Source organism: Vombatus ursinus, unplaced genomic scaffold (genome assembly GCF_900497805.2).
Source record: "Vombatus ursinus unplaced genomic scaffold, bare-nosed wombat genome assembly UNPS02014448.1, whole genome shotgun sequence".
NCBI classification, from domain to species: Eukaryota; Metazoa; Chordata; class Mammalia; order Diprotodontia; family Vombatidae; genus Vombatus; species Vombatus ursinus.
Genome location: NW_020954226.1, coordinates 228,494 through 252,978, shown reverse-complemented (window position 1 = coordinate 252,978; position 24,485 = coordinate 228,494). Strand labels below are relative to the sequence as shown.

General features: G+C 37.8%; 1 protein-coding gene across 1 annotated transcript; it reads left to right on the top strand.

The window, feature by feature from the left end:
• The first annotated feature begins 1,559 nt into the window (after positions 1-1,559).
• Positions 1,560-10,003, top strand: LOC114042413 (beta-lactoglobulin-like). Its single transcript, XM_027861102.1, has 6 exons — positions 1,560-1,655; positions 3,399-3,526; positions 4,568-4,638; positions 5,828-5,944; positions 8,239-8,337; positions 9,876-10,003. Exons 1-6 carry the CDS (start codon positions 1,560-1,562, stop codon positions 9,947-9,949), a joined length of 585 nt encoding a protein of 194 aa, XP_027716903.1. The 3' UTR covers positions 9,950-10,003.
• Positions 10,004-24,485: the final 14,482 nt, after the last annotated feature.

Here is a 24,485-nt window from a genome sequence, read left to right as displayed (position 1 = left end):
AATATAAGAAATAGGCTGCCTCATCCTTCCATGAATCAACTAGGCCAGTTCCCAGGAAGCCATTCTACTACTCTGCAGACTCAAGCCACTCCTTCTCCCCCTAGGAAAAGGTACAACATGCAGATGAATTTCCAGGTCTTGATTACCTCCTGAGACATCTGATCCTGCCTATGGAAAATGAGTTGTGGTGTGATAGTCAGTCAACAGGCATTTATTAGGCACTTATTATATGCCAAGCACTGTACTAAACTCTGGGGATTCAAAGAAGGCAAAAGTCAGTGCCTGCTTTTAAGGAGGGGGGACAACATGCAGACATCTTAGACAAACAAGATATATACAGGATAAATTGGAGATAGTCAACATAGTGAAGGCACTAGTATTAGGGACTGGTATTAAGGGAGAGCAAAAAAGTCTTTTTGTAGAAGGTAGAGTTTTAGTTGGATCTTGAAGGAAGCCAGGGAAGTCAGGAGGTGGAGATGAGGAGGGAGAAAATTCTAGGCATGTGGGACAGTCACTGAAAATATCTGGAATTTGGAGATGTATTGACTTGTGCAAGGAGCAATAAGGAGGTTAATATCATGAAAGACATAGTTCTTGCTCTCAAGAAATTTATAGACTAAACAGGGAAATGGGACAAGAAACATATGGAGAAGTCACGAAAAATAAAACAAACTTACTTGGCAAAAAGAAATTGGACAAACTCAAATCACAATAAGGGAAACTACACATAAATGTAGGGAAACAAAATAATGGCATGGCTGAAACTGGTTGTAGACATAAGAGATTTACTAGGGAAGGTGTTTTGAGAAAGGTTTACCAAGAGGGAAAGCCTGTGACTTAATGAAGAGGATGGTGTGTGTCCCTTGTGTTTCTCCTCAATTATATGTTGCGTTATTGCACAATGCAATTGCATATAGAGACCTGGGTCAGATCTCTCAGGATGAAAGCCAAAAGATTTTGGCAGCGGTGAAATAACGTGTTTCTTAGGAACACTGGTTGGCTGCTGGAGTATGCCTTCCTTGTTCTTGTTTGGGGCATCTCTCTAAGAACTCTCTCTCTCTGTCTCTCTCTCTGTCTCTCTCTCTGTCTCTCTCTCTCTGTCTCTGTCTCTGTCTCTCTCCCCCTCATCATTTATACTGTATTTCACAATACTAGAACTCATAGAAATGTAGTTGTAATTTTCTGCCAGCCTGGCACCCATCTCCAACCCCCCTCTAGTACATCTACCAAGAATTGATCAGAGATTCATTCTGTAAGACTGTGAATTCCATTCTGCCAGCTCTGACCATGGAATCTCTTTCCTGTTAGGGACTTAAAGGAAAATGAGTGTCATTCTCTTTGGAAGGAACTTTTGTTTTCCTGGGTGACAATACCATCTAAGCCTTGCCAGCTGGACCATTTGGGCTTCAAGGAATAAGGTTCGTGGGTGAGTAGGGCGGTACTGCCCTGGTACATGGGGCAACCCAAGCTCCTGTTCTATAAATAAGGCTCTGCTGAGGTGACTCATCTATCATCACTCTCTCCAGACCTCAAAGAAGTGAGATCCAACAACTGTCATCATGAAATTCCTTCTGCTCACTGTTGGATTGGCCCTCATTGGCGCCATCCAGGCTATTGAAAACATCCGCTCCAAGAAAGATTTAGTGGTTGAAAAGGTAAGAGAAGGTGAAGGTAGGTTTGAGTGAGATGGTCTGGGCCAGGCATTAGGGTGACAGGGTGAATCAGATTTCTAGGGAATAATGCTTCTGGAGTATGAGGTCAATGATTCTTTTGTCTATTATAGGGATTTATCCCTTCCCTACCCTTTAGAGCCAAATTTAGGCTTGATGTAAGGAAAAACTTCCTTACAGTTACAATGTATTCCATGCATTCCATACAATGAACTGCTTCTGGAGGTAGTGAGCTGCTTGTCCCTGGTAATCTTCAAATGAAAGCCCAATGACCACTTGAGGGGTATCTTGTATCTGTCTGTGTTAGCCTCTGAATTCTCTTCCAAATTCAAGATTATATATTTCTGTGATTCTGTGATAGTCTTTCCATTTCATTTTGGGGGTACTTTTTACTTCAATTGGTGATTTTACTTCCCAGCTAGAATTTGACTTAAAAGAATCTTGGTTAAAGAAGAGTTCCCACTTTCTAAGATGGTTTTAAGGCATTTTATAAAGAGCTTTCCTCTATCTGTGGAGTGAGTATTCTAGAATTGGGAGGTAAGAGCATGTTTAGAGACACTCTCCTTACAGGTAGCACTGATTACCGGGGGAAAAAGTACACACCACAGAAATGGCAGTTGTCCTTGGGAGAATTACAATTATGTCCCTACAACAGGGGCTCATACCACCGGGAACTTTTTTCCCTTTTATTATTCCCACTTTTTAACTCTCTTTTTTTTCTGTCATTCTTCCCCATAGGCTACTCTTCTTTGCCCCTTTCTATAACAGTAAGCCTTTAGACTAGGCCCAGGGATTCTTGAATATGTGACTTCTCCCAAGTCAAGTCATTTGCTTTCTAAAGCCATTGAAACAGTTTTGTATGAATGGGACTATTTTTTCGGAAGAGCAGTTTTCCTTCTTGCCTGTGCCATTCAGAGAAGTTCATTCTTGTCTGTGCCACAGTTGTGATGCAACTGGGGTTGAAAAGCTTCTCTGATGGCAGCTTAGAAGGGGCCACAGAGTTCTCTTTTCAACAACCTCATTGTTTTCCACACTTGGAAGCTCACCTTTTCTTTTACTTCTTCTCCTTTGTTTTATTGTGTAAGACATATGAATATTTGCATATTTCTCCCCAAAATTATTCCATGACAATAGCAATGTTCCAGCAAGTTTGGTACCACATAAACTTTAAGATATTTACAATTCTCCAATACTTAGTAGATCTGTGATTGATGTAGGAATTCCTTCCATCATCACAGCCCATCTCTGCTTTCTCATCTTACATTATTCTTGTTCCGTATTCTCTCATAGGATTTCCATGGGAGATTTCTCCAGTGTATGCTGGGGGCCTCCCTCTGGGCCTTTTTATGATTTGTGGGTCCTTGTGCAACATTTTTCTTATCCCTCACTTTCTTACATGATTAGCACATATCCTTTTCCTGTTGCATAAATTATTGGATATTATAGAAGAGATTGCTCAACAGAGTTAAAACAACTGGGATGTTCTTAGATGGGTTGATTCTATAAATCAAAGGGGATAGAACTTCCCTGGTATATACCTGACTTGGATCAGAGTTAATTGGAGCCTCCCTCTTTCTAGCATTAATTCTTTTAGACTCAGGCCAATGACATGAACGTTGGAGTTAAAAGTCTTCAGGGCTGGTGAAGGATATGGCAGGGGGGAGTAGGAAAGAGGTCAGCTATGCCTAGGAACCCTGACACAGAGTTTCACAAGTATATTCTCTGTAGCTTGTAGGGCCGTGGTATCTCAGACAAGAAGTAAGGGCCATGGAATTCTCAATCCCCTTGTTGGACATGGACATTAAGGAAGTGAACCTGACTCCTGAACGCAATTTGGAATTGGTTGTGTTAAAGAAGTAAGTATCACAGCCTCCTATGATGACCAAAGAAAGTAATCAGGGAACAGAGAATTATAGCTTTGAGGGAAATTTTGAAGAAGAGGGGCTGAACAAGTATGTTTTGGGGTGGTGTTGGAAACTATGCCTTGCTTTTAGCAGCAAAGGCTGTGAAGGGCGGAGACCATGGAACAGACTACTAAAGTAAAATTTGGTCCTAAGTTGATCAAGGCTTGTTCCCTAAATAGGGTTTTAGTAGCCCCTTCCTGAGTCTTTGACACAACCGCTGATCCTTGTCTAAATGATGAAAAGCACCAGAATGTAAATGGTGGAGTTGGTGTTTCATTACTGTCTCAATAAGGACGGCAATTTAACTTCTAGAACTTTATGTGGACTAAAAAGAAATCAGTGCAAGGAGCCATTTGGCTAAAACTGGTAGGATTCAGGAATTGGAGCTTGACTTCTCCAGGCAGCAAAAACAAACAAACAAACAAACAAAGGAAATGGTCCTGAAACTGCGGGCGTGGTCTTGGCACCTTCAGATTTGGAAATTTACTTTCAAAGCTGGAAGACTGTGCCTAGGAAGGAAGTGAGGAACTTTATGTCCTGAAACTGCATCCCCTAAAGCTATAGAGTCTCCCACATCCAGTAAATCACTTGATGGTTTGCTTTTCAGGGTGTCAAATTACTGCTTCAAATGATTTGTTTTTTTCATTAAGCTGCTATTTATACATACACAGTTTTCTGACTTAATGGACTATCATTTTATTTATCAAGAAAAGTTGAATTCAGTCAAAGCACTAGGTACAGTGCTTTGTGAATAATAAAACCTTAATAAATGTGTGCTGAATGGAATTGATTTGATCAAGAAATTAACTGGCCATTTGCTTCTGGGTGATGAAAAGAACTGGAGACCCTCTCAGATTTTCCTTGTTTCCTAATTGGTTTGAGTGTGGTATGAGCTCTCCAAACTACCCTTGTTATTTTCCCTCTTGAGTCCAGTATTTGGTTCATAAAAAGTGAGGTTTGAGAAAAGACTGACAAAACTGATTGGCTTTTCAGGACTGACAGGTGTGTTGAGAAGAAGTTTCTTCTAAAGAAAACTGAGAAACCCGCTGAGTTTGAGATCTACAGTAGGTATCACCAAGTCATGGTTCCAGATTCTGCTTATACTGCCCCTATTTACGTGTGGTCCAGAAAGGAAGCATACTCCCCTATACTCAACAAAAGATGAAGAAGGCTCTTTCTTACTCTTTTTTTCTGAGAGGCCAAGATTTAAATCTATACCGATAATAAGGTAATTTTAATAAGGTAAAGAGAAATGGTAGTGCTATGTCAATTTAAATTGACATATTAAACTCTTTTTAAAGTATAAGAAAAAAATTTCTTGAAGTAGTAACCAATAAAGTTAGGAAGGTGAGCAGATGGTATGACTGGCCACATAAAGGTCTCATTGTCTTGGTGTATGTTGGGGTTGGGGATGAGGTAGAGAATGAAGGGGAGCTTGCTTTTATAAATAGAAAGGTAAAAGATGATCTGTGGAAAATATGGGGGAGGGGTCCTTGTATTAATTATTGGACTTTGATTTCAAATGTAGAACTTGATTCCAAATCTAAAATGTGAACAGGTTTTTCTCAGAACATAGCTGGGAAATAAAACATTGAGGTTCTTTCTTGATAGAGCAGTGATATTTACTTATTTATCTGTGATGTTATTCTAAGTATAGTAGTATATGTATAATCATAGTAGTATATGTAGTAGAAAGAATTTTTCAGGAGATTCAGACTCTGAGGAATTCTGTTTGTTTTCCTGACCTGTTACTTAATTCCTGTACCTTAGGAGAGTCATTTCCCTTGTGTAAGCCCTAGTTTCATTATCTATGAAATGATAAGACTGGACTGGACAACCACTAAAGGTTCCTTCCAGATCAAAATATTATGAAATAAGGATCTATTGAAGGTAATGATTTCAAAGCTTGGGAACACTGACCTAGAAGGCTGAGATGTGGAGTACTGAGGGATAGACTCAGTCATGTAGCATTTGCTTCTGGGTTCTAATTTCTGGGTTAGGTATGCCTTAAGCAAGTTAGGAGGCATTGTTGAATTAACAGCAAATATGGGAACTGCAAGCTAAGGAGAGGGCAGGAGAGAGGGAATACAGAGTGTAAGAACCAAAAAGTTTTCCTTTGTAACCCTCAGTGAGGTATTCTTTACCCTCGTGGACTTGATGGGGGAAAGTTAGATTGATTAGCATCCCAGATATTTCAGATTGCTTCCAATTTGGGAAGAGAATTTAGACTTTTCCTTATGGCTTCTGTCCTAGTTCCTTCAGAGTCTGCCTCATACACATTCTCTGTGATGGAAACTGATTATGACAACTACATCCTCTTTTGCTTGGAGAACATCAATTCCCAGAAGAGAATGGAATGTGCTCACTATGGTATGTATCTTATTCATTAGAAGTTTGCATGAGATATGACAACAGATCATCATTAATAACACACATTATCAAGAAACTAATCAGTGAACAGCCAGTCTGAGCATTTATTAAGCATATACTATGTGCCAGGCACTGTGCTAAGGACTGGGGATACAAAGAAAGGCAAAAACAGTTCTTTCCTTCAAAGAGTTCACATTCAAATGGGAAAGACAACATGCAAACCATTATGTAAATACAGAATAGATAAAAGGTGCTCTCAGAGGTAAGGCACTAGCAGCAATTGTAGAACTGTCTGAAGTTCTGGGGACCAGATTAGGGTCCTGTGGGAATCAGAAGATTAATAATCATCTAGTCAACACAACTAATATAAATTGAACCTACATATTTCTCTTTCTTTCTCCCCCTAAAGTGTCTAAGTACATATACATATTTAATATGTACAATAAATAATATATATGCATACATATGTATGTATATGTTTATGCAGGCCAGCTAGGTGTTGCAGTGGACAAAGTGCCAGACCTGGAGTCAGGCAGACTCATCTTCCTGAGTTCAAATCTGGCCTCAGGCTTTTACTAACCTGGGCAAGTCATTTAAACTGGTTTGCCTCAGTTTCTTCATCTGTAAAATTAGCTGGAGAAGGTAATGGCAAACCAGTCCAGTGTCTTTGATAAGAAAACTGCAAATGGGATCACAAAGAGTCAGACATGACTTAAATGACTGAACAACAAGAAGTAAGTGGCCTGAGTGGCCTATTGTGACTCACTAGCCAAACATCATAGTATGTGTGGAATTATTCTTGACTGTTTTGTTCTCTTGTGATCCAGAACTGATGTCAATAACCTGAGCCTTTAGTCCTCTAGATAATCAAGTCTCAAGAATGGTTTCAACATATTTTATTTTTTAAATTTTTTATTTATTTGTTTTTAGTTTTCAACATTCACTTCTCTAAGATTGTGAGTTCTAAATTTTCTCCTTCTTCCTCCGCTCCCCCTCCTCAAGATGGTGTGCAATCTGATATAACCTATACTTGTACAATCATATTAAACATATTTCCACATTAGTCATGTTGTAAAGAATTAGAACCAAAGGGAAAACATGAGGAAGGAGAAACAAAAAACAAACAAACAAACAAACAACAAAAAAAGAGAAAATAGTATGCTTCGATCTGCATTCAGACTCCATAGTTCTTTCCATCATGAGTCTTTTGGAGTTGTCTTGGATCTTAGTAATGCTGAGAAGAGCTAAGACTATTAAAGTTGATCATTGCACAATGTTCCTGTTACTGTGTACAGTGTTTTCCTGGTTCTGCTCACTTCACTCAGTATCAGTTCACATAAGTGAGAGAATCTTATTTTTGATTTCTCATCATGATGTGAAGTAACCATGGCTTGTGACTCTGCTTGGAACATGAACTCTGGCAAGCCTTACCAAAATTGGAAAGGTTATGAGTATAGAAAGGTCCAATGATAGACTATGTTATCCTGGCTAGCTAAGTTCAGAGAGGTGCATCATCATGCTGGCTGGAGGGTGATGATTTTTTCAGTCTCAGTAACTCTCCAAAAATATTCCCTAGTTAACGGATTATAATTTGCTTTGGTGGAGAAGTACAAAACCACAGGTTCTTGAAGTAGTTTGTGAAGTAGATAATTAATAACATGTTATAGTAATTGGGTCAAGGATATAACGAATTTCTGTGCCAAGTCTAATTCTGAATTAGTATTAATAGAAATGACTGACACTTACAGAGAACTTTAAGGGCTACAAAGCCTTTTACATAACTTTATCCCACCTGGATTACAGTTTAAATAATGACCAATAGGGTCAAATAATGACCAATGTGTATCAAGGGTGGCAAAGTGGGGAACAGATATAATTTTAAACACACAGTATAAAAAAGCATGCACATGTGTGCTTGTGTGAAGTCTGCACTTTCATGTTACTTTATTAACCAGTATGATTGAATAAACCAAATGACTCAGTCAAATAATTTGACTGATTTTCCCTCCACTGATTTGCCTAAATGAGGCTATATATGTGAAATTTCTTTAAAAATGTCAACATGCTAGGCAAATGAGTACTATTACTACTACTATTGTGATTACCACTACACTATTAATAATAACAATAATAGACCAGTTTCTTGATAACCTGAATGTGGATCATAGAGATTCTGGTGTGTAGGCTGGTATGTGTGACCTAACAAGTTCTTCATATGGGAACATATTTTCTCTGCATGCTCATCAAGGTCTTAGAAAAATCAATAAAATGACTTATATTTTTTAACTCTACAGTCAGAAGAATAGAGAAGGACAGCAAAGGCATGGAAGAATTCAAGAAAATTCTCAGGACTTTGACTATGCCCTATACAGTGATTGAAGTCCGTACCAGAGGTAGGTTTCTTAGATCTTAGCTCAATGTTCAGAAAATAGATACCTGAAGGCAGAATGAATTGAAATGGTTCTTACTAGTCTCTAATAAGCAAAAAGATCAAAGCTTTCTGTTATAGAGAACTACTTTACTTTTGATTAGTCATCTTATATACCCTCAAGATCCTCTCTGACTTATCTGTGAATGAATATGAGCCAGTATAAAACGTAACCCAGAAAGGCAAGGTCAGTGATCTCTATCCCTATTAGAATACAGTTCTTTCATTACTATACCTACCAACAGCAACGATCAATCATTTTGCTGTTTTATCTTAATCAGGAAAAGCTTCAGTGATACTTATCAAAATTTTTTCTTCTGCTCATGGGTGGGGAGTGTGTCTGGGGCTATCAGAGGAAGCTGTCTCTGGGTTATTCAAAGATGAGAGAATTTTGAAAGAGTAAATTTTGCTATCTGGTTTCAGTTGTAGTGATTTTACTCCCAAAGGCAATTTCTTTTTTCACCAAATGATGTCACTCAAGCATTTCTTTTTCCTTCCACAGATATGTGCCGTGTTTAGGTAAGTTAGTGTTCCACTTCTTTCCTTTGGGAAAATGCTTTGTCTTATTCTTTTCTATAGCCTTCTACATTTATGAGATTTCAGCATGTGTAGATCCCTATAACTGTGTGGTAAAGACTTTCCCCTGTTCCTTGGAAGGTAAAGGGTCCATGTTTGTAACAAGATTTTCCATGTCTTCATGGCCTGTCTGGAGGAGTTAGGCCTGAATAGATTTAGAGGACTTGCCCTGTCAGTCCTAAAATCCACAGACTAGTTTTGCCTCTTTTGGGCATGGTCTTCACATAGCAATATTTTAATCAATCTTGACATGGTCACTTCCTTGCCATGGAAAGTCAGCAAACTCAAGTCTTCTGCTGGGACAGGGAATGCCTTGTGAAAGCGAGGTCGAAGACAATCACATCTTCTAAGTTATAGAAGAGACCCTAGGAATCACCTAACACAACCTCTTCTTTTACAGATGGGGAAAACTGAGGCCCAAAGAAAGGAATGGACATTCCCAACATTATATAGTGTGAGAATCAGGACTAGAGCTCAAGTCCTCTGACTTTCTACTCAGGGGTGTTTTCCCACTGAAACACTCTACCCTTTAGACTGTTGCATGATTTTGTTTCCAATTGTACTCTGCTCTCAGCTATGCAATATAACACTCTGAAGGATAGGGACCAATACTTTTGTGTTTGCTATGTTCAGAAAGAGAGGACATGAAGTGGGCAGAGAAGGGGGGAAGAAGGGAATCAGTTTTCTTTCCTCTGGCCAAATGTGTGAGCAGCAATTTTCCCCTATTTCATGCAAAATATGTGGAATAAGTTTCTTGGCTTCAATTGCAATGGTCTAATTCTTTTAACTGGTGGGAGGAAATAACTAAACCCTGCCAAGTGTGTTATATGACTAGTTGTGTCCCAGGTAAAAAGTTGACATCTCTTAGCACATTCCCTTTTGCCCACCTAAGTAATTTGTAACTTTATCACCTTTAATTATTTACAGGGAAAGCAGATGAAGCTATCCCCCTCCAAGATCACCTCTCAGAATGGCAGAAGATATGGCAGTTTCCATTCTGAAATCACTAATATACTGAAAATCAAGGATACCATTTGATTCTTTCACTTTCTTCTTTTTATTCAAGGAAGTGATGTCTACCATATTTCTGTCCTGAGGATCTTATGCTTTCTTTCTAAGAGGCTTCTCTTTTTATAGTAAATAAACCTGTTCAGCAATTACTCCTGAGGACTCTGTGTATTGAATTGGATGGTGATTTGGGTGGAATTATTAAAAAATTCTAGTTGACTATGGGCCATTTAAACAGGGGTTTTACAATTTTAGTCTGCTGTATACTGACTGAACTCAGGAATCCCTCCTTGATCATGTTATGTGCTACTAAGTGAACAGTCAAGTTAAGTCAACAAGCATTTATTAAGTGCCTTCTATGTGCCAAGCATTTTGCTAAGCACACACAGGGTTCTGTCTTGGGACCTTTTCTCTTCTCCCTCTATACCACTTTATTTGGTGTTTTTATCAATTTCTATAGATTTAATTACTGTCTCTATGATGATGATTCTCAAATATATCTTTCCTCCCTCAACTTCTATGTTGGCCTCTAATCTTGCATCTTCAACTGCCTTGTAGACATCTCCAACTGGATATCCAGTAGTTATCTTAAAATCAACATGTCCCAAACTGAACTCTATCTTTCTCTTTAAACCCTTGCCTCCTCCTACCTTCCCTATTACTGTAGAGCGCAACACCATCCTCTCACTCCCTCAGACTCACAACCCAAGAGTCATCCTGGATTCCTCGCTATCTCTTGCCCCTCCCCTCCCCACCATGTCTAAGCTATTGCCAAGACCTTTCAGTTTCACCTTTGCAATATCTTTCATTTATGCCCCCTTTTCTTCTCTGACACTGCCAGCACTCTGGTGCAGGCCCTCATCACCTCACACCTGGACTATTGCCATAGGCTGCTGGTGGTTCTGCCTACCTCAACTAACTGCCCACTCCAATCCATCCTCTATTAGGCCACTAAAGCAATTTTCCTAAAGCACAGGTTTGATCGTATCATCTCCCTTGAAATTAATTCCAGTTGCTCTGTATTCCTTCTAAGATCAAATATAAAATCCTCTGGTACTCAAAGCCTTTCATAACCCAGTCGCCCCCCTACCTTTCTGGTTTTTTTATACCTTATTCCCTGATGTATACTCTTTACTTTAGTGACACTGACCTCATTCTAGCTCCATGAACAAGACACTCTATCTTACAGCTCTGGGTATTTTTTCTGGTTGCCCCCTACTCCTGGAATGTTCTCCCTTCTTATCTTCATCTGTTGGCTTCCCTGGCTTCCTTTAAACACAAAGTAAAATCCCATCTTTTACAGAAAGCCTTTCCCAACTACTCTTAATTCTAGTCCCTTTCCTTTCTTAATTATTCCTTATTTACTCTGTAGATGGTTTGTTTGTACATGTTTGTTTGCATGTTACCTCCCCCACTGTGATCTCCTTGAGAGATGGGACTGCCTTTTGCCCCTTTTTGTATCCCCAACATTTAGCACAGTGCCTGGTATATACTAGGAACTTAAATGTTTATTGACTATTGAAAAGATTCTGGACAGAGGAACAGTGGGGAAGAAGACTACATGTGGAGAAAGGTAATAATATTAGACTTAGAACTGGAAGGAACGTCAGAGACGATATAGTCCAATTCCCTCATATTACAAATGAGGAAACTGAAGCCTAGAGAGACTAAATGAATTACCCAAGGTCACTTAGAGAATAAATGGCCAAAATGTGATTTAAACCCAGATCCTCTGTGCTTAGTAGAGACCACTCTGGAGCAGAACTTATAGAAGAACCTGTGTAGGACCACAGAATCATAAATTTAGAGTGGGAAAAGAGTTCAGAGGTCATCTGATTCAACACCTTCATTTTTTAAAATTAATTTTTTTTCAAAAACCAAATCCATTTTTTCTCTCTCCCCCCAACTGAAAAAGAAAAACAAAATCCCTATTACAAATAAATGTAGTTAAGCAAAACAAATCACTACAACGACCACTTGCAAACAAGACAAAACAAAACCTTGCTTCAGTATGTACTCTAAGTCCATCACCTACCTCTCTGTCTGCTATCATCTGGAGCTGGACAGCATGTTTCATCATGAGCCCTCCAGAAGTGAAGTTGATCATTGAGTTTCTAAGTCTTTCACAATTGTTTCATCTTTATAATATCATTATTGTATTATTTGTTTCCCTAGTTCTCCTCTCACACTGTATCAGTTTATAAAATCTTTTTGGATTTCTCTGAAACCCCCCCCCCTTCATCATTTCTTACAACACAATAGCACTCTATCACATTTAAATACCAAAATTTGTTCAGTCACTTCCCAATTGATGGGCACCCCTTCAGGTCCCAATTTTTTATTTTTTTGCTACCAAATAAAGAGCTACTATACGTATTTTATATGTTCTTAAGTTTTTTTTTTGTTTGTCTAGAAGTAATTCTTTCCCTTAATTTACTCTTTCTAATTTCTTCTTCTCTGCTTTCTTTTCTGTTTCCCTGCTGAGTGAAATGTATTTCTGTTCCCAACTGTGTGTGTGTTTGTGCATGTACATATGTATGTGTGTGTGTGTGTGTGTGTGTGTGTGCATATTTGTTTGTATATTTTTCCCTCTTCTGACCAGTTTCAGATCAGAGGAAAGTTCATGTGTTCCTTACTCCCCCTTTCCTTTTCTCCTTGTTTTTTTGGACTTATCCTTGTACACCCTGATTATATGAAATAATTTTTCCAATCCTCTACTCCATTCCCCCCTCTAGAGTATTCTTCTTCCCTTCCCTTTCTATTCTTTTAAGCTCATCAAAACATGTCAGAACTATTCCCAGGCTCTCTGTCTAATTAGACTTCCTCTATGATCCCTGATTGTGATAGGGTTTTGAGAGGATGTATTATCTCTCCATGTTAGAATGTAAACAATTTATTCTTGTTTAGTCCCTCGTGATTGTTAACGTAGGATTAATTAAAAATATTTCTCCTGACTCCTGTTTGTTCTTCAAAGTATCTATGCAGTTCTGATGTTTTCATCAGGTATGTTAATAAACCTTTTCCTTTGCAGGATTATACTTAGTTTTGCTGGATAAGTTATTCTTGATTGTAAGCCTATATCTTTTGCCTTCTGGAATATCATATTCCAAAGTATCTGATCATTTAGAGTGGTGGTTGATAAATCTTATGTGATTCTGACTGTGGCTCCTTGGTAGTTAAATTCTTTCTGATTGCATGCAGTATTATTTCTTTGACCTAGAAGCATTGGATTTTGCCTAGAATATTCTTGAAATTTTCATTAGGGGTTTCTTTTAGGAGGTGGATTCTTTCTACTTGTACTTTGCTCTCTGATTCTAAGAGACTTGGGCATTTTAAAATTGAAATATGATATCTACTCTGCTTTTTTGGTCAAGATTTTCGGGTAGTCCAATAACTTTTAAATTATCTCTCCTTAATCTCTTTTCTTGGCTGGTTGTTTTTGCTATGAGAGACTTTAAATTTTCTTCTATATATTTTTTTAGTTTTTGGACTTCATTTTAAAATTTCTTATTGTCTCAAGGAATCATTGGCTTCTTTTTGGTCTATTCTAGTTGTCAAGGCATTTGCTGCTTGGATGAGGTTTTATACCTTTGATTCCAAGATGTTATTTCCTTTTCCAATTCTTTCTTCCATAGCTCTCATTTATTCTCCATTTTTTCTTTATCATTTTCTTTTCAATTACAAAAACAACATTGTACCTCTTTTTTCTTAGCCCTTGCTTCATCTTTTCCAAGAATTCTAATTGAATGTGTGTCCCAGATATATCTCTCTTTGCCTGTAGCTGTTTTGAAATCTTTCTCATCTGGGTTTGTTTTTGAATGTTGCTGTCATTATAATAGCTCTTTATGGTGGGATTTTTTTTTTTTACATTTTTGTTTATTTTTCCAGACTACTTCCTGACTTTGGACTTTATGTTAGGGTCAGGCTCTTTAAGCTTTGGAGGGAAGGTCTAGGATGAGCTTGTGTCCTCCAGGGTCCTTCTGCTGCATTCTTATGAGTATTGAATGTTGTGTCATTCTTGTGGATCTGTAAGCTTTCAGTGCTCCCAAAGTGATCTGATCCAGGGCAAAGTTTGATACCCTCTGGTCTAAGTTCTGCAAGTTCTTGATCTGTGCTTGACTTTGTGACTATCTGGCCCTTAGTTGCGAGCCACATTAGACTGCTTCTGGACTCAGCCACTATCAGTCAGCTGGGAAGCTCTGCAGGTTTAGAGTGACAACAAGTAAATATTTAACAAGTAATTGCCAATTTATTTGGCAATAACATAAATAAGAATTCTGAGCTATGGGAGTTTCTAGGATGGTGTCAATTTGAGGTCAGTGAAAAAAAGAAGGTCAGGATAGGAACTGAGAAGTAGGGTCTCTCTTGGTGTCCCCTGTGACCACAATACCTGCATGTTTGCCCAATCTGCTTTCGCAAACTGACAGCTCTCCCTTCCTTCCATTTTTTCTCCTGCCCCTGCAGAGTTCTATGGAGGACATAGACTCAGTCTGATGCAATCACTGTGCTTATTTTTAATTAACTTGGTTTACTCCTCTCCAGAGGCCAAGAGGAAATAAATGGCTTCCTGAGTCTGGAAGCTAGCCTCAGTGTTGAGCGAGGCTAAAGTAATTACAATCACTTGACCAGGAAAGAAAAGAACAAGGGGAGGGTTTTGTCACCTGTATATGCTCTTGGCATACTCAGAGATAGTGTCATAGTTATAGTTTATGACAATAGGAATTAGTTCTGAGTTTCCTGGGTTCTCTTAGTTGCAGACCCTCCTGTAGCTGGTGCAGGGAAGTGCTAAAGTGATGGGCTAAAGTATTTTATTTCTCCAGAGGTTCAGGAGGGTTTCCCTGTAGGCCAATTGGCAAAAAAGCCTAGATGCCCCTCGGGATCACACAACCTGAGCCCAACGGGACTAGACTTACCCCAAAAGGGTATGTGATAAATCATTCAGAGGGTGGGGAGATAGGTTGCATCTTAGACCTCCAGCAATAGCCAATTGTGCAACTTGTCAACAATTCAACCACATCTACCCTTTTCTAACAACATTATCTACTCTGCCCTCTCCTTCTACTGTGCAAGCTCCCAAATGCCTTTCTGAGGTGAGAATGAGCCCTTCAAGGGACTTGTAACCCAATACTCAGACACCTGCAGTAGTAGCTTAGCAGGTAACATTGAGAAAATCCCTTTCCAATTCCAGCATACCTACTCTTTGCTTCCCATCAAGCTGTGGCAAGTAGCCCTTGGAGAGGAGAGGGAATTTGCACTCTTGTGGCCAAGATTGATAAGAACTCCACTTCTCACTTTTTGTTTTGAGGGAAACAGAGTGAATCACATCGGATAAGTAGGCACAAATGGGTTGTGACAGAATACTGATCTCGTTCCATTATCTTTCCACCAAAATCTATGTCTTCCAAACCTTTCTATTTCTTTTGAGAGTACTATCATTTATCTAGTCACCTGGGTTGATAACTTTAGTGTCATCCTCTGCTCTTCACTGTCCTTCTCCCTACATGTCTAAATCGTTGCCAATTCTTGTCAATTCTTCCTCTACTTCTTTCCCTTCTGTCTACTCTCTTCTCACACAACCACCACCATAGTCCTAGATCTCAACTCCTCTCACTTGGACTATTTCAGTAGCCTTATGGTTGATTTCCTTGTCCCAATCCTCTTCCTCTTCAATCTAGGCTTTACTCACCAGACAAAATTGGTTATCTAAAACTCAGGTCTGAACATATAACCTTCATAATCAATACTCTAATGGCTACCAATTGACTCTGGGATCAAATATTATTTGAACTTTTTCTCTTTTTTTTACATATCTATTTTTGTGTAAGTTTTAAAATATATATCATAAATATAGAGGTAGAGCAGCTAGGTGGTGCAGTGTATAGAGGGTTGGGTCTAGAGTGAGGAAGACCTGAGTTCAAATCTGGCCTCAGACACTTGCTAGCTGTGTAACCCTGGGCAAGTCATTTAACCCCGTTTGCCTTAGTTTCCTCATTTGTAAAATAGCCTGTAAAATCTTTGCCAAGAAAACCACAATTGAAATGACAGAACATCACCATGCATATTGTTTGTAAGTAAGCACATTTATATACATTACACACACATACACACACACATGAGATGAATGCTTAATTAAAAAAATGATAGTGATATACAAACAAACAAAAAGCCTGGAGATGACTGCTCTGCTCTTTCTCCTCATTTCCAAAAATCCTTCCCATGCCAGCTAAAGCTTCAATTAATTTGATTTTAATTAAACTCAATTCAATTCATTTCAACTCAATTCAACAGCCAATTACTGAGGAGGTAGGCTGGCTGGTAATACATCCAGAAAGGAAGCTTAGATAATATGCTGATTTTCTTCAGATATCAAAAGACCAAGAGGGAGGACAAGAATATCATAGGAGGAGATGGCATGGATAGGATTCAGACTGTTGGGCATAGAATCTACATCAATGAGATCTATTGCAGTCCTACAAGACATTGAGGTCAATGCTGCTTTCTCAAACGCTGCCTAATTTCTTCCGTGACTGTGCCCTTTTAACATTTTATTTGCACCTGCAAAGATTAATAGGTTGGGAGTTTTATGTCTGGCATAGGATTCTCTGAAAGTGAAAACCTCTCATCCAAATAGAACTGGTCCCAGCATTCACAAGAATTTCCTGAAAATCCTGGTTCCCTTTGAGTATGCAGTGTCCTGCTCTTTCTTAGGAAGTGATTTTTCCCCCTTTCTCCAGATTGGCCTGTAGTGATTGTATGAAAGGGGAGTTGGAAACTCCTAAAATCTATGAGTGGGATCCCTGGGGATTATAAGAAACATTCTCCTCTCTTGGCTAGGGAAAGACATCCCTTCCCATACACTGGCAAACTTTGCTAAGGATTAGGGCTGAGGTTTTAGAATTCCACGGTTTGTTTGTTTGTTCTGTTTTGTTTTGTTTTGCCTTGTGGCATACAGGGCTTAGACTAATATAACATAATAATTTAAGGTTGCCTTTCTGGAATTGCTTTGCATAGATAGCCTTCTATAATGGGTGCCAGCAATTCTTAGTAAACCCTTGGTGAAACTTATCCCCACAATGAGGCTGTTGGCTGCTACAGACACCTCAATTTATTTCAGGGAAACAAAGAACACAGAGTGATTTCAGTGGGGTTGTGGGCATTTCCTCCTATGGGGAAATTCAGAGAAAATCTTCTTTTGATCTATACCTCTTGTCTCTTGGAACAAATAGAACCAAGTGGAAGGAGGAAAAGAAATAGTAAGAATAGTGTTTAATGGTCTCTTCCTTATGTGCTCTTGTTATTGAGATCACCAAGGAAAAAAACTGCTAAAATTACAGGTGCTATCATATAATAATACGCACTAAGGTGATAACATCCTTGAGGATTTGTTCATACTCCTTTTCTATTTAGATATTGTCCTTAAATTTATTCATTAAAGTCCTGCTATGATGCTTCAGATTGGCTAGGGGTGGACACAGGGTTCTCCAAAGCTATGTTGGAGATTCCCAAGAATTGGAAGCTTCTATCAAGTTGGAAAGGCTTTGAGTACAAACCTAGTTATAGATTCTAACAGTGCAGCTTAGTTTTGACAGGCTCATTACCAGAATGAACCTACCCAGGTGAATGAGTAATGGTTTTGGCTCTAGCACCTCATGCAACTAAGGCATGGAGAAATATTCTGGATGTCAGAAGTGCCCATCCTGAAAATGGATTTAGAGCTGGTAGGGACCTTAGTAGTCATGTAGTTCAACCTCTTCATTTTACATAGCAGGGAATAGGAGGCCCAGAGAGATTGAGTCACTTGTGATGTTGGAATAGATCCTTAGGAGCAGAACCAGGATTCTAAACCCAGATCCCCTGCCTCCAAATCCAATGTTTTTTCAACTTCATCATGCTATCCTTCTTAAGCTGATTTAATTATGAGGATCTGAGTTCTGGTGCCCTGCCTCTTCCCTCATTCCATCTTTTTGTCCAAAGTGTCTTTAGGCCTGTATTCCAAGCCAATGATTCCTCCCTTCAGAGAGTACCATGATAGTTGTATCATCAGGACCATGACAGCCTGGAAACAGAGTTAGCAGACTGAGATATATACTTGAATTCTCTAGAAGAAAAACAAACAGACCATGAGTAACAAATTCTTGACATTGTAGCAGTTCTCTGTTGTAGAGGAATTCTGAATCTTCTAGTCACAAATACTCCTTGATGTCTAATTTAGGGTTGAATCAAGAAAAGATTAGAAGACATTGGTGCAGATAACTCAAAGTAGTGAATAATGAAATATTTGTATCTTATATTTATATTTTGTGAGAAAAGTGTTATACTCCATTGTAAAGCTGGCTGAGGCTGATGTCAAAATGAATTTGCCTTCCTTCGGTACACGCTGACTAATTGAATCATACTATATGACCAGGGGTAAGTTATATGAGATATAAGTCTTGCCATGTTTTTTGGAAACCACAGCCTTCACCATTTCCCACAGCAAAGCAGTCATAATCATAGGCCACAACTTCTTCAGACACTGTCCAATTGATGAACATCCCCCCTTGATTTCTAATTTTTTGTCACCATAAAAAGAGGTGCTATAAATATTTTTCTATATGTAAATTATTTTCCTTTTTCTTTGATTTCTTTGGGATATAGACCTCATAATGGTATTGCTGGTTCAAAGGGTATGCACAGTTTTATAGACCTTTGGGCATAGTTCTAAATTGTTCTCCAGAATGGTTGGACCAGTTTACTACATAGTTCATGAATGTATCTATTTTTTTCCTCATGCCTTTCAGCATTTATCATTTCTGATAGGTGTGAGGTGGTACCTTAGAGTTGTTTTAATTTGGCTTTCTCTAATAAGTAGTAATTTGGAGCATTTTTTTCATATAACTTTAGATAGCTTTGATTTCTTCTTCTGAAAGTTTCCTGTTTATATCCTTTAATCATTTATCAATTAGAGGATGGCTCTTATTTTTTATAAATTTTACTTAGTTCTATATGCAGCATATATTTGAGAAATGAGGCCTTTGTCAGAGAAACTTGCTATAATTTTTTTTATATTACTTCATTGTTTATGGTATCATTTAGCAAAATATAGTTTCTCTGATTATCCCTTCAAATTATCCTTTTAATTTAGTTAGGTCTATTTTTGCTTTGTCTGAGATCATGATTGCTACTTCTGCCCTTTTTTTAGTTTAACTGAAGCATATTAAATTCTGCTCCAGACTTTTATTTTAACGCTGTATGTCTTTCTGTTTTAAGTGTATCTCTTATAAATACATAATTGTTGGATTTTGGTTTCCAATCCATTCTGCTATCCACTTCCATTTTATGGGTGAGCTCATCTCATTCACATTCATAGTTATGATTACTAACTTTGCTTTTCCCTTCATCCCATTTTCTTCTTCTGTCTCTCTTTTTGTCCCACATCTCCTTAAAAGTCTATTTTGCTTCTAATCACTGTCTCCCTTAATCTCTCCTCCCTTTTAATATCACCACTCCTGTTTCTCTTATCTCTTTCACCTTCTATTTCCCTGTTGGGTAAGTTACATTTCTATACATAACTGAGTGTGTTTATGTATTTTCTTTCTTTGAGCCAATCCTGATGAGAGTGAGGTTCAGGCATTGCCCATCATCCTCCCCCATTTTCCCCTCCACTGTAAAAGCTCTTCCTTGTGTACTTCTTTTATAGAAGAAAATTTCCCCATTCTACCTCTCCCTTACTCCTTCTCCCAGTGTTTCTCTCTCAATATTTCATTTTTTTGAGATCATTCTAACATTATTGACACATCCATATCATCTGTCTTTGTAAACTCCTTTTAACTGCCATGATAATGATAAAATTCTTAAAAGTTACATGTATGATCTCCACATATAGGAATGTAAACAGCTTAAGTTTGTTGATGTCCTTCTGATTACTCTTTCGTGTTTACCTTTTAATGCTCCTCTTTAGTCTTGTGTTTGAATGTCAAATTTGCTATTCAGCTCTGTTTTTTCATCAGGAATACTTGAAAGTCCTCTACTTCACTAAATGTTAATTTTTCTCATAGAAGGGTGTTTTACTGAGTAGTTTATTCTTGGTTTTTATCTTTACTGCTTTGCTTTTCAGAATATCATATTCCAAGCCCTGTGTTTCTTTAATGTGGCACCTGCTAAATCTTGTGTGATTCTTACTGTGGCCCTGTTGTATTTGAATACTTTTTCTTTCTGACTGCTTGGAGTATTTTCTCTTTGACCTGGGAGCTCTGGAATTTGGCTATGATATTCCTGGGAGTTTTCATTTTGTGATCTCTTTCAGGAGGGGATTGGTGGATTCTTTCAATTTCTATTTTATGCTCTGTATCTAAGATATTGGGACAATTTTCCTTGATAATTTCCTGAAATATGATGGGCTTTTTATTTGGTCATGGCTTTCAGGTAGTCCAATAATTCTTAAATTATCTCTCTTCGATCAATTTTCTAGGTCAGTTGTGTTTCAGGTGAAATATTTCATATTTTCTTTCATTTTTAAAATTCTGTTTTAGTTTCTTGATGTCTCATGGAATTGTTAGCTTCTATTTGCCTAATTATAATTTTTAAAGAATTTTTCTCTTCAGTGAGATTTTGTGCCTCTTTTGCCTTTGGGCAATTCTGTTTTTCAAGTTGTTATTTTCTTCAGTATTTTTTTGTTCCTTTTCTACCAAGCTATTCTCTTTTCGCAATTTTCTTGCATCATTTTAATTTCTTTTCACAATTATTCCTCTACTATTCATCTCTTTCTTTAACTTCTGGGAAACCTTGTTGGGCTTGGATCCAATTAGCATTCTTCTTTGAGGCTTTGTAGCTGGTGTCCCACTGTTGTCTTCTGAGTTTATAGCTTGATCTTCCTTTCCACTGTCATAGCTTTTTAGGGTCAGATTATTTTATTTTATTTTTTTAACTCATTTCCCTAGCCTATTTCTTGACTTTTAACTTTATGTTAAAGTTGGACTCTGTTCACCTGGGGGTGGGGAGGCACTGTCCCAAACTTCAGGCTATTTTTTTTTGTGTTGCTCTTCTCAGAGCTAGTTCTGGGGTTCTGCAAGTTTTCAGTGTTTCAAAAGTAGTTCATTGTGGGGAAAGCCATGATCATTACTCTCCTAATCTGCACTCTGGCTTTTATCCAGGAAGGTCTCTGAGTCCCTGGCAGTCACAAGTACTAGCTTGTCTTAGAACTGTGGTCAAGTTTTTTGCTAATTTGTGAATGACCACTAGTGCTCCTTTCTGCCCTGAAACTGTGACCCAGAACTGCATATAGGCAATAGAGTTGCCAATCAACACCAGCTGTACTTAGTGCTAGTAAAGTGTTGCTTTTCATCTCTTTTGGACCAGTTATATGATTCCCTTACTATCTCTGAGCTGAATACTCTTTTTTTTTTTTTTTTGGCTAGGCAATGGGGTTAAGTGACTTGCCCAGGGTCACACAGCTAATAAGTGTCAAATGTCTGAGACCAGATTTGAACTCAGGTCCACCAGACTCCACAGCTGGTGCTCTATTGACTGCACCACCTAGCTGCTCCAGAGTTGAATGCTTTTGAAGCAGTTGCTGCAGGCATTGTTGCTGCTACTGAATATGTGGGCTTTGGACAGGCCTCCATCCCAGTCTCACAAACTTCTCCTGCTAACCTCCTAATTTTTCTTAGGCCAGAAAAGTCTCATCCTGACCTTTTGTTGGCTCTGCCACTCCAAAATTTGATTTGAAGCATTATTTTAAAGTTGTTTGGAGGGGAATGTTGAGAGAATTCATCTGGGTTGCCTCTAACCCACCATCTTGGCTCCAATAATAAACTCCTTAAATTTTGTGTTTTCCCCAGTACCTGACATAGTGCTCTGCACAAGCAGGCAATTAATAATGTTTGTTGTGATTTCTGCGTACATATTTTTAATCTACACAGCTACCTCTAGCATGAACCTATACATAGGTGAGTAGTTAAGCCTAAATTGATCCAGACTATAACTAAATTCCAGATACAGCAGAGCACTTAATAAAGGATTTTCCAAGAAACACTATTTCCCTGTCCTTTCTCTTAATTGGTAGTTTGGAACAAGTAATAGGTCTGATAGAGCAATGAGAACTTCCTTATTTCTGTTTGCCTCAACAGCCACAGCAAGATCCAAAGACAATAGCTTAGGGAATGTTTTCCTAAGTACTTTATACCTCAATAGCCTTGTTTGACCTTCTCAAAGGAAGTATCATTTCTTTCACAGGTTTTGTATTATTTTTATTAGTTTCCTCTGAGAATTCTGAGGTTGTCAGAGAAGTCCAAAGCTTCCTTATATTTCCAGGTGATTCCTTATCATTCCCTCCTTTGGAATGAGAGAAAGAACTAAGACTTCCAAGCAATGACTATGCTTTCCTGGCATGTCAATCATGGTGTTTGAAATGTTTTTCAAAGTGATAAGAAAATATAATTCTTGCCCATTCCCTTAATCTAGAGATTGGACAAATCTGGAGGAACTTCTCAGAAAGGTACAATTAGGATAATTTATAAGTAGAATTGACTTAAACCAGTTGGCATTTGAGAGAATGAACTAAGATAAAAAGCTACAATTTCTCCCACTTCCAATTGCCTGGGCTGGCATTGATTAACCTTCCATCTTGTGTTGACCAAGTATGATCTGGGATGAACATTGAGCCTATCTGTAGACTTGAGAGCACAAAATCCAGCAGTGCCAATCAAGTCAGTCATCATCAGGCACAGTAGACCTCTCTGATACTTCAATATGCCAAGGAATTTGTAATCTTATTGGTGTGAAATACTAATAAAAAAAAGTTATGGAGAAGACAATATTGAATGTCAACCCATACCTATATTCTCATTTCCATAAGATGAATGCAGGAGCTTAGCATCTGATAAATCCAGAGATGCCAGCTACTGGGAAAAGGACTCACTATTCAACAAAAGCTATTGGGGAAACAGATATTAGATATAGACCAACATCCCATACCATATACTATGGGAAGCCCCAAATGAATTCATGATTCAGATATAAAACATTACATCATAAACTAAGGAGGAAGAAAGAAATTACCTTCTTAACTGTGGACAGGGGAAGACTATGACTAATCAAGGGAAAGAGAGTAGCACAAGAAAAAAACAGATGATTTTGACCACATAAAATTAAAAAAAAAATTGCCCAAATGCCACCAATGCAGCTAAAATGATAAAGGAAATAGATATTTGGGAAAAATGTACGCTGTAAGTTTCTTTGATAAAAACATCACATGTAATATATATTATATCCTATGACATACTACTTATCCTTTGACTGTATTGGGAAATGGTTCTTGTTCATAAACATTTGAACAAGAATGAAACTGGTTCAAATATTTAAGAAAAAAACTATTTCCCAATATAGTTAAAGGCTAGGTAGTTTTCAAAGGAAGAAATATAGGCTGTCAATGATTATATTAAAAAAATGTTCCAAATCACTAGTAATAAGAAAAACACTAATTAAAGCAACTCTGAAGTATACCCATTAGATTGGCAAAAATGACAAAAAGGAAAATTGAAAAGCAGGAATACTAATACATTGTTAACAAAGTTGTGAATTGGTGTAGCCATTCTGGACAGCAGTTTGGAAGTATGGCCAAAAAGTCAATTAATTATCCACACACTTTGGACTATAAATATCACTACTAAATTTATTTTCCAAATAGATAAAATAAAAAGGAAACACATGTATACATACATACATAGATACAGATATCAGCTCTTTTTGTGATAATTGACATCTAAGGGATGGCCGCATCAGTTAAAAGAATACAGTATTATTGTATTGTAAGAAATGACAAAAGGTACAATTTCCTTAAAAAATGTTTTTTTTAAAGTTTACTTTCTAATGAAGGTCTGCCTTTTCTTTCTTCTACCAACCCCTTTTGGCAAATGAAAAAAAACAAAACCCCCATTACAAACACGTATGGTCAAGGAAGACAAATTCTCACATTGGACATTAAAATTTTTTTTAAAAATATATTTTATTTATTTTATTAAATGTTTCCCAATTACATTAATTTTTAACATTCTTTTTAAAAAAATTGAGTTTTAAATTCTCTTGCTCCTTCCTGCCCCTCCTCCACCCCTTGAGAAGGCAAGTAATATTTTGATTATATGTGTGAAATCATGCAAAACATATTTCCATACTGTACCTGTTGCAAAATAAAATATACACACAGAGAGAAAACTAAAGAAACTGGAAAAAAATACGCTTCAATCTGCATTTAGTGTTCATAAGTTCTTTCTCTCGAGGTGGATAGCATGTTTCATCATGGGTCCTTTGGAATTATCTTTGATCATTGCCTTGATCAGTGTAGCTAAGTCTTTCACAATTGATCATTGTTACAGTATTGCTGTTACTATGTACAATATTCTTCTGGTTCTGCTCACTTCACTTTGTATCAATTCATATAAGACCTCCCAGGTTTTTCTTAAATCATTCTGCTCATCATTTTTTTTCTTTTTTGCACAATAGTATTCCATCACAATCATATAATACAATTTGTCCAGGCATTCCCCAATTGAT

Coding starts and splice junctions, on each gene's coding strand:
- LOC114042413 (XM_027861102.1), top strand. CDS start 1,560: ATGAAATTCCTTCTGCTCACTGTTGGATTGGCCCTCATTGGCGCCATC. Junction 4,639..5,827: donor CGCTGAGTTTGAGATCTACA/GTAGGTATCACC, acceptor CTTCTGTCCTAG/TTCCTTCAGAGTCTGCCTCA. Junction 5,945..8,238: donor AATGGAATGTGCTCACTATG/GTATGTATCTTA, acceptor TTAACTCTACAG/TCAGAAGAATAGAGAAGGAC.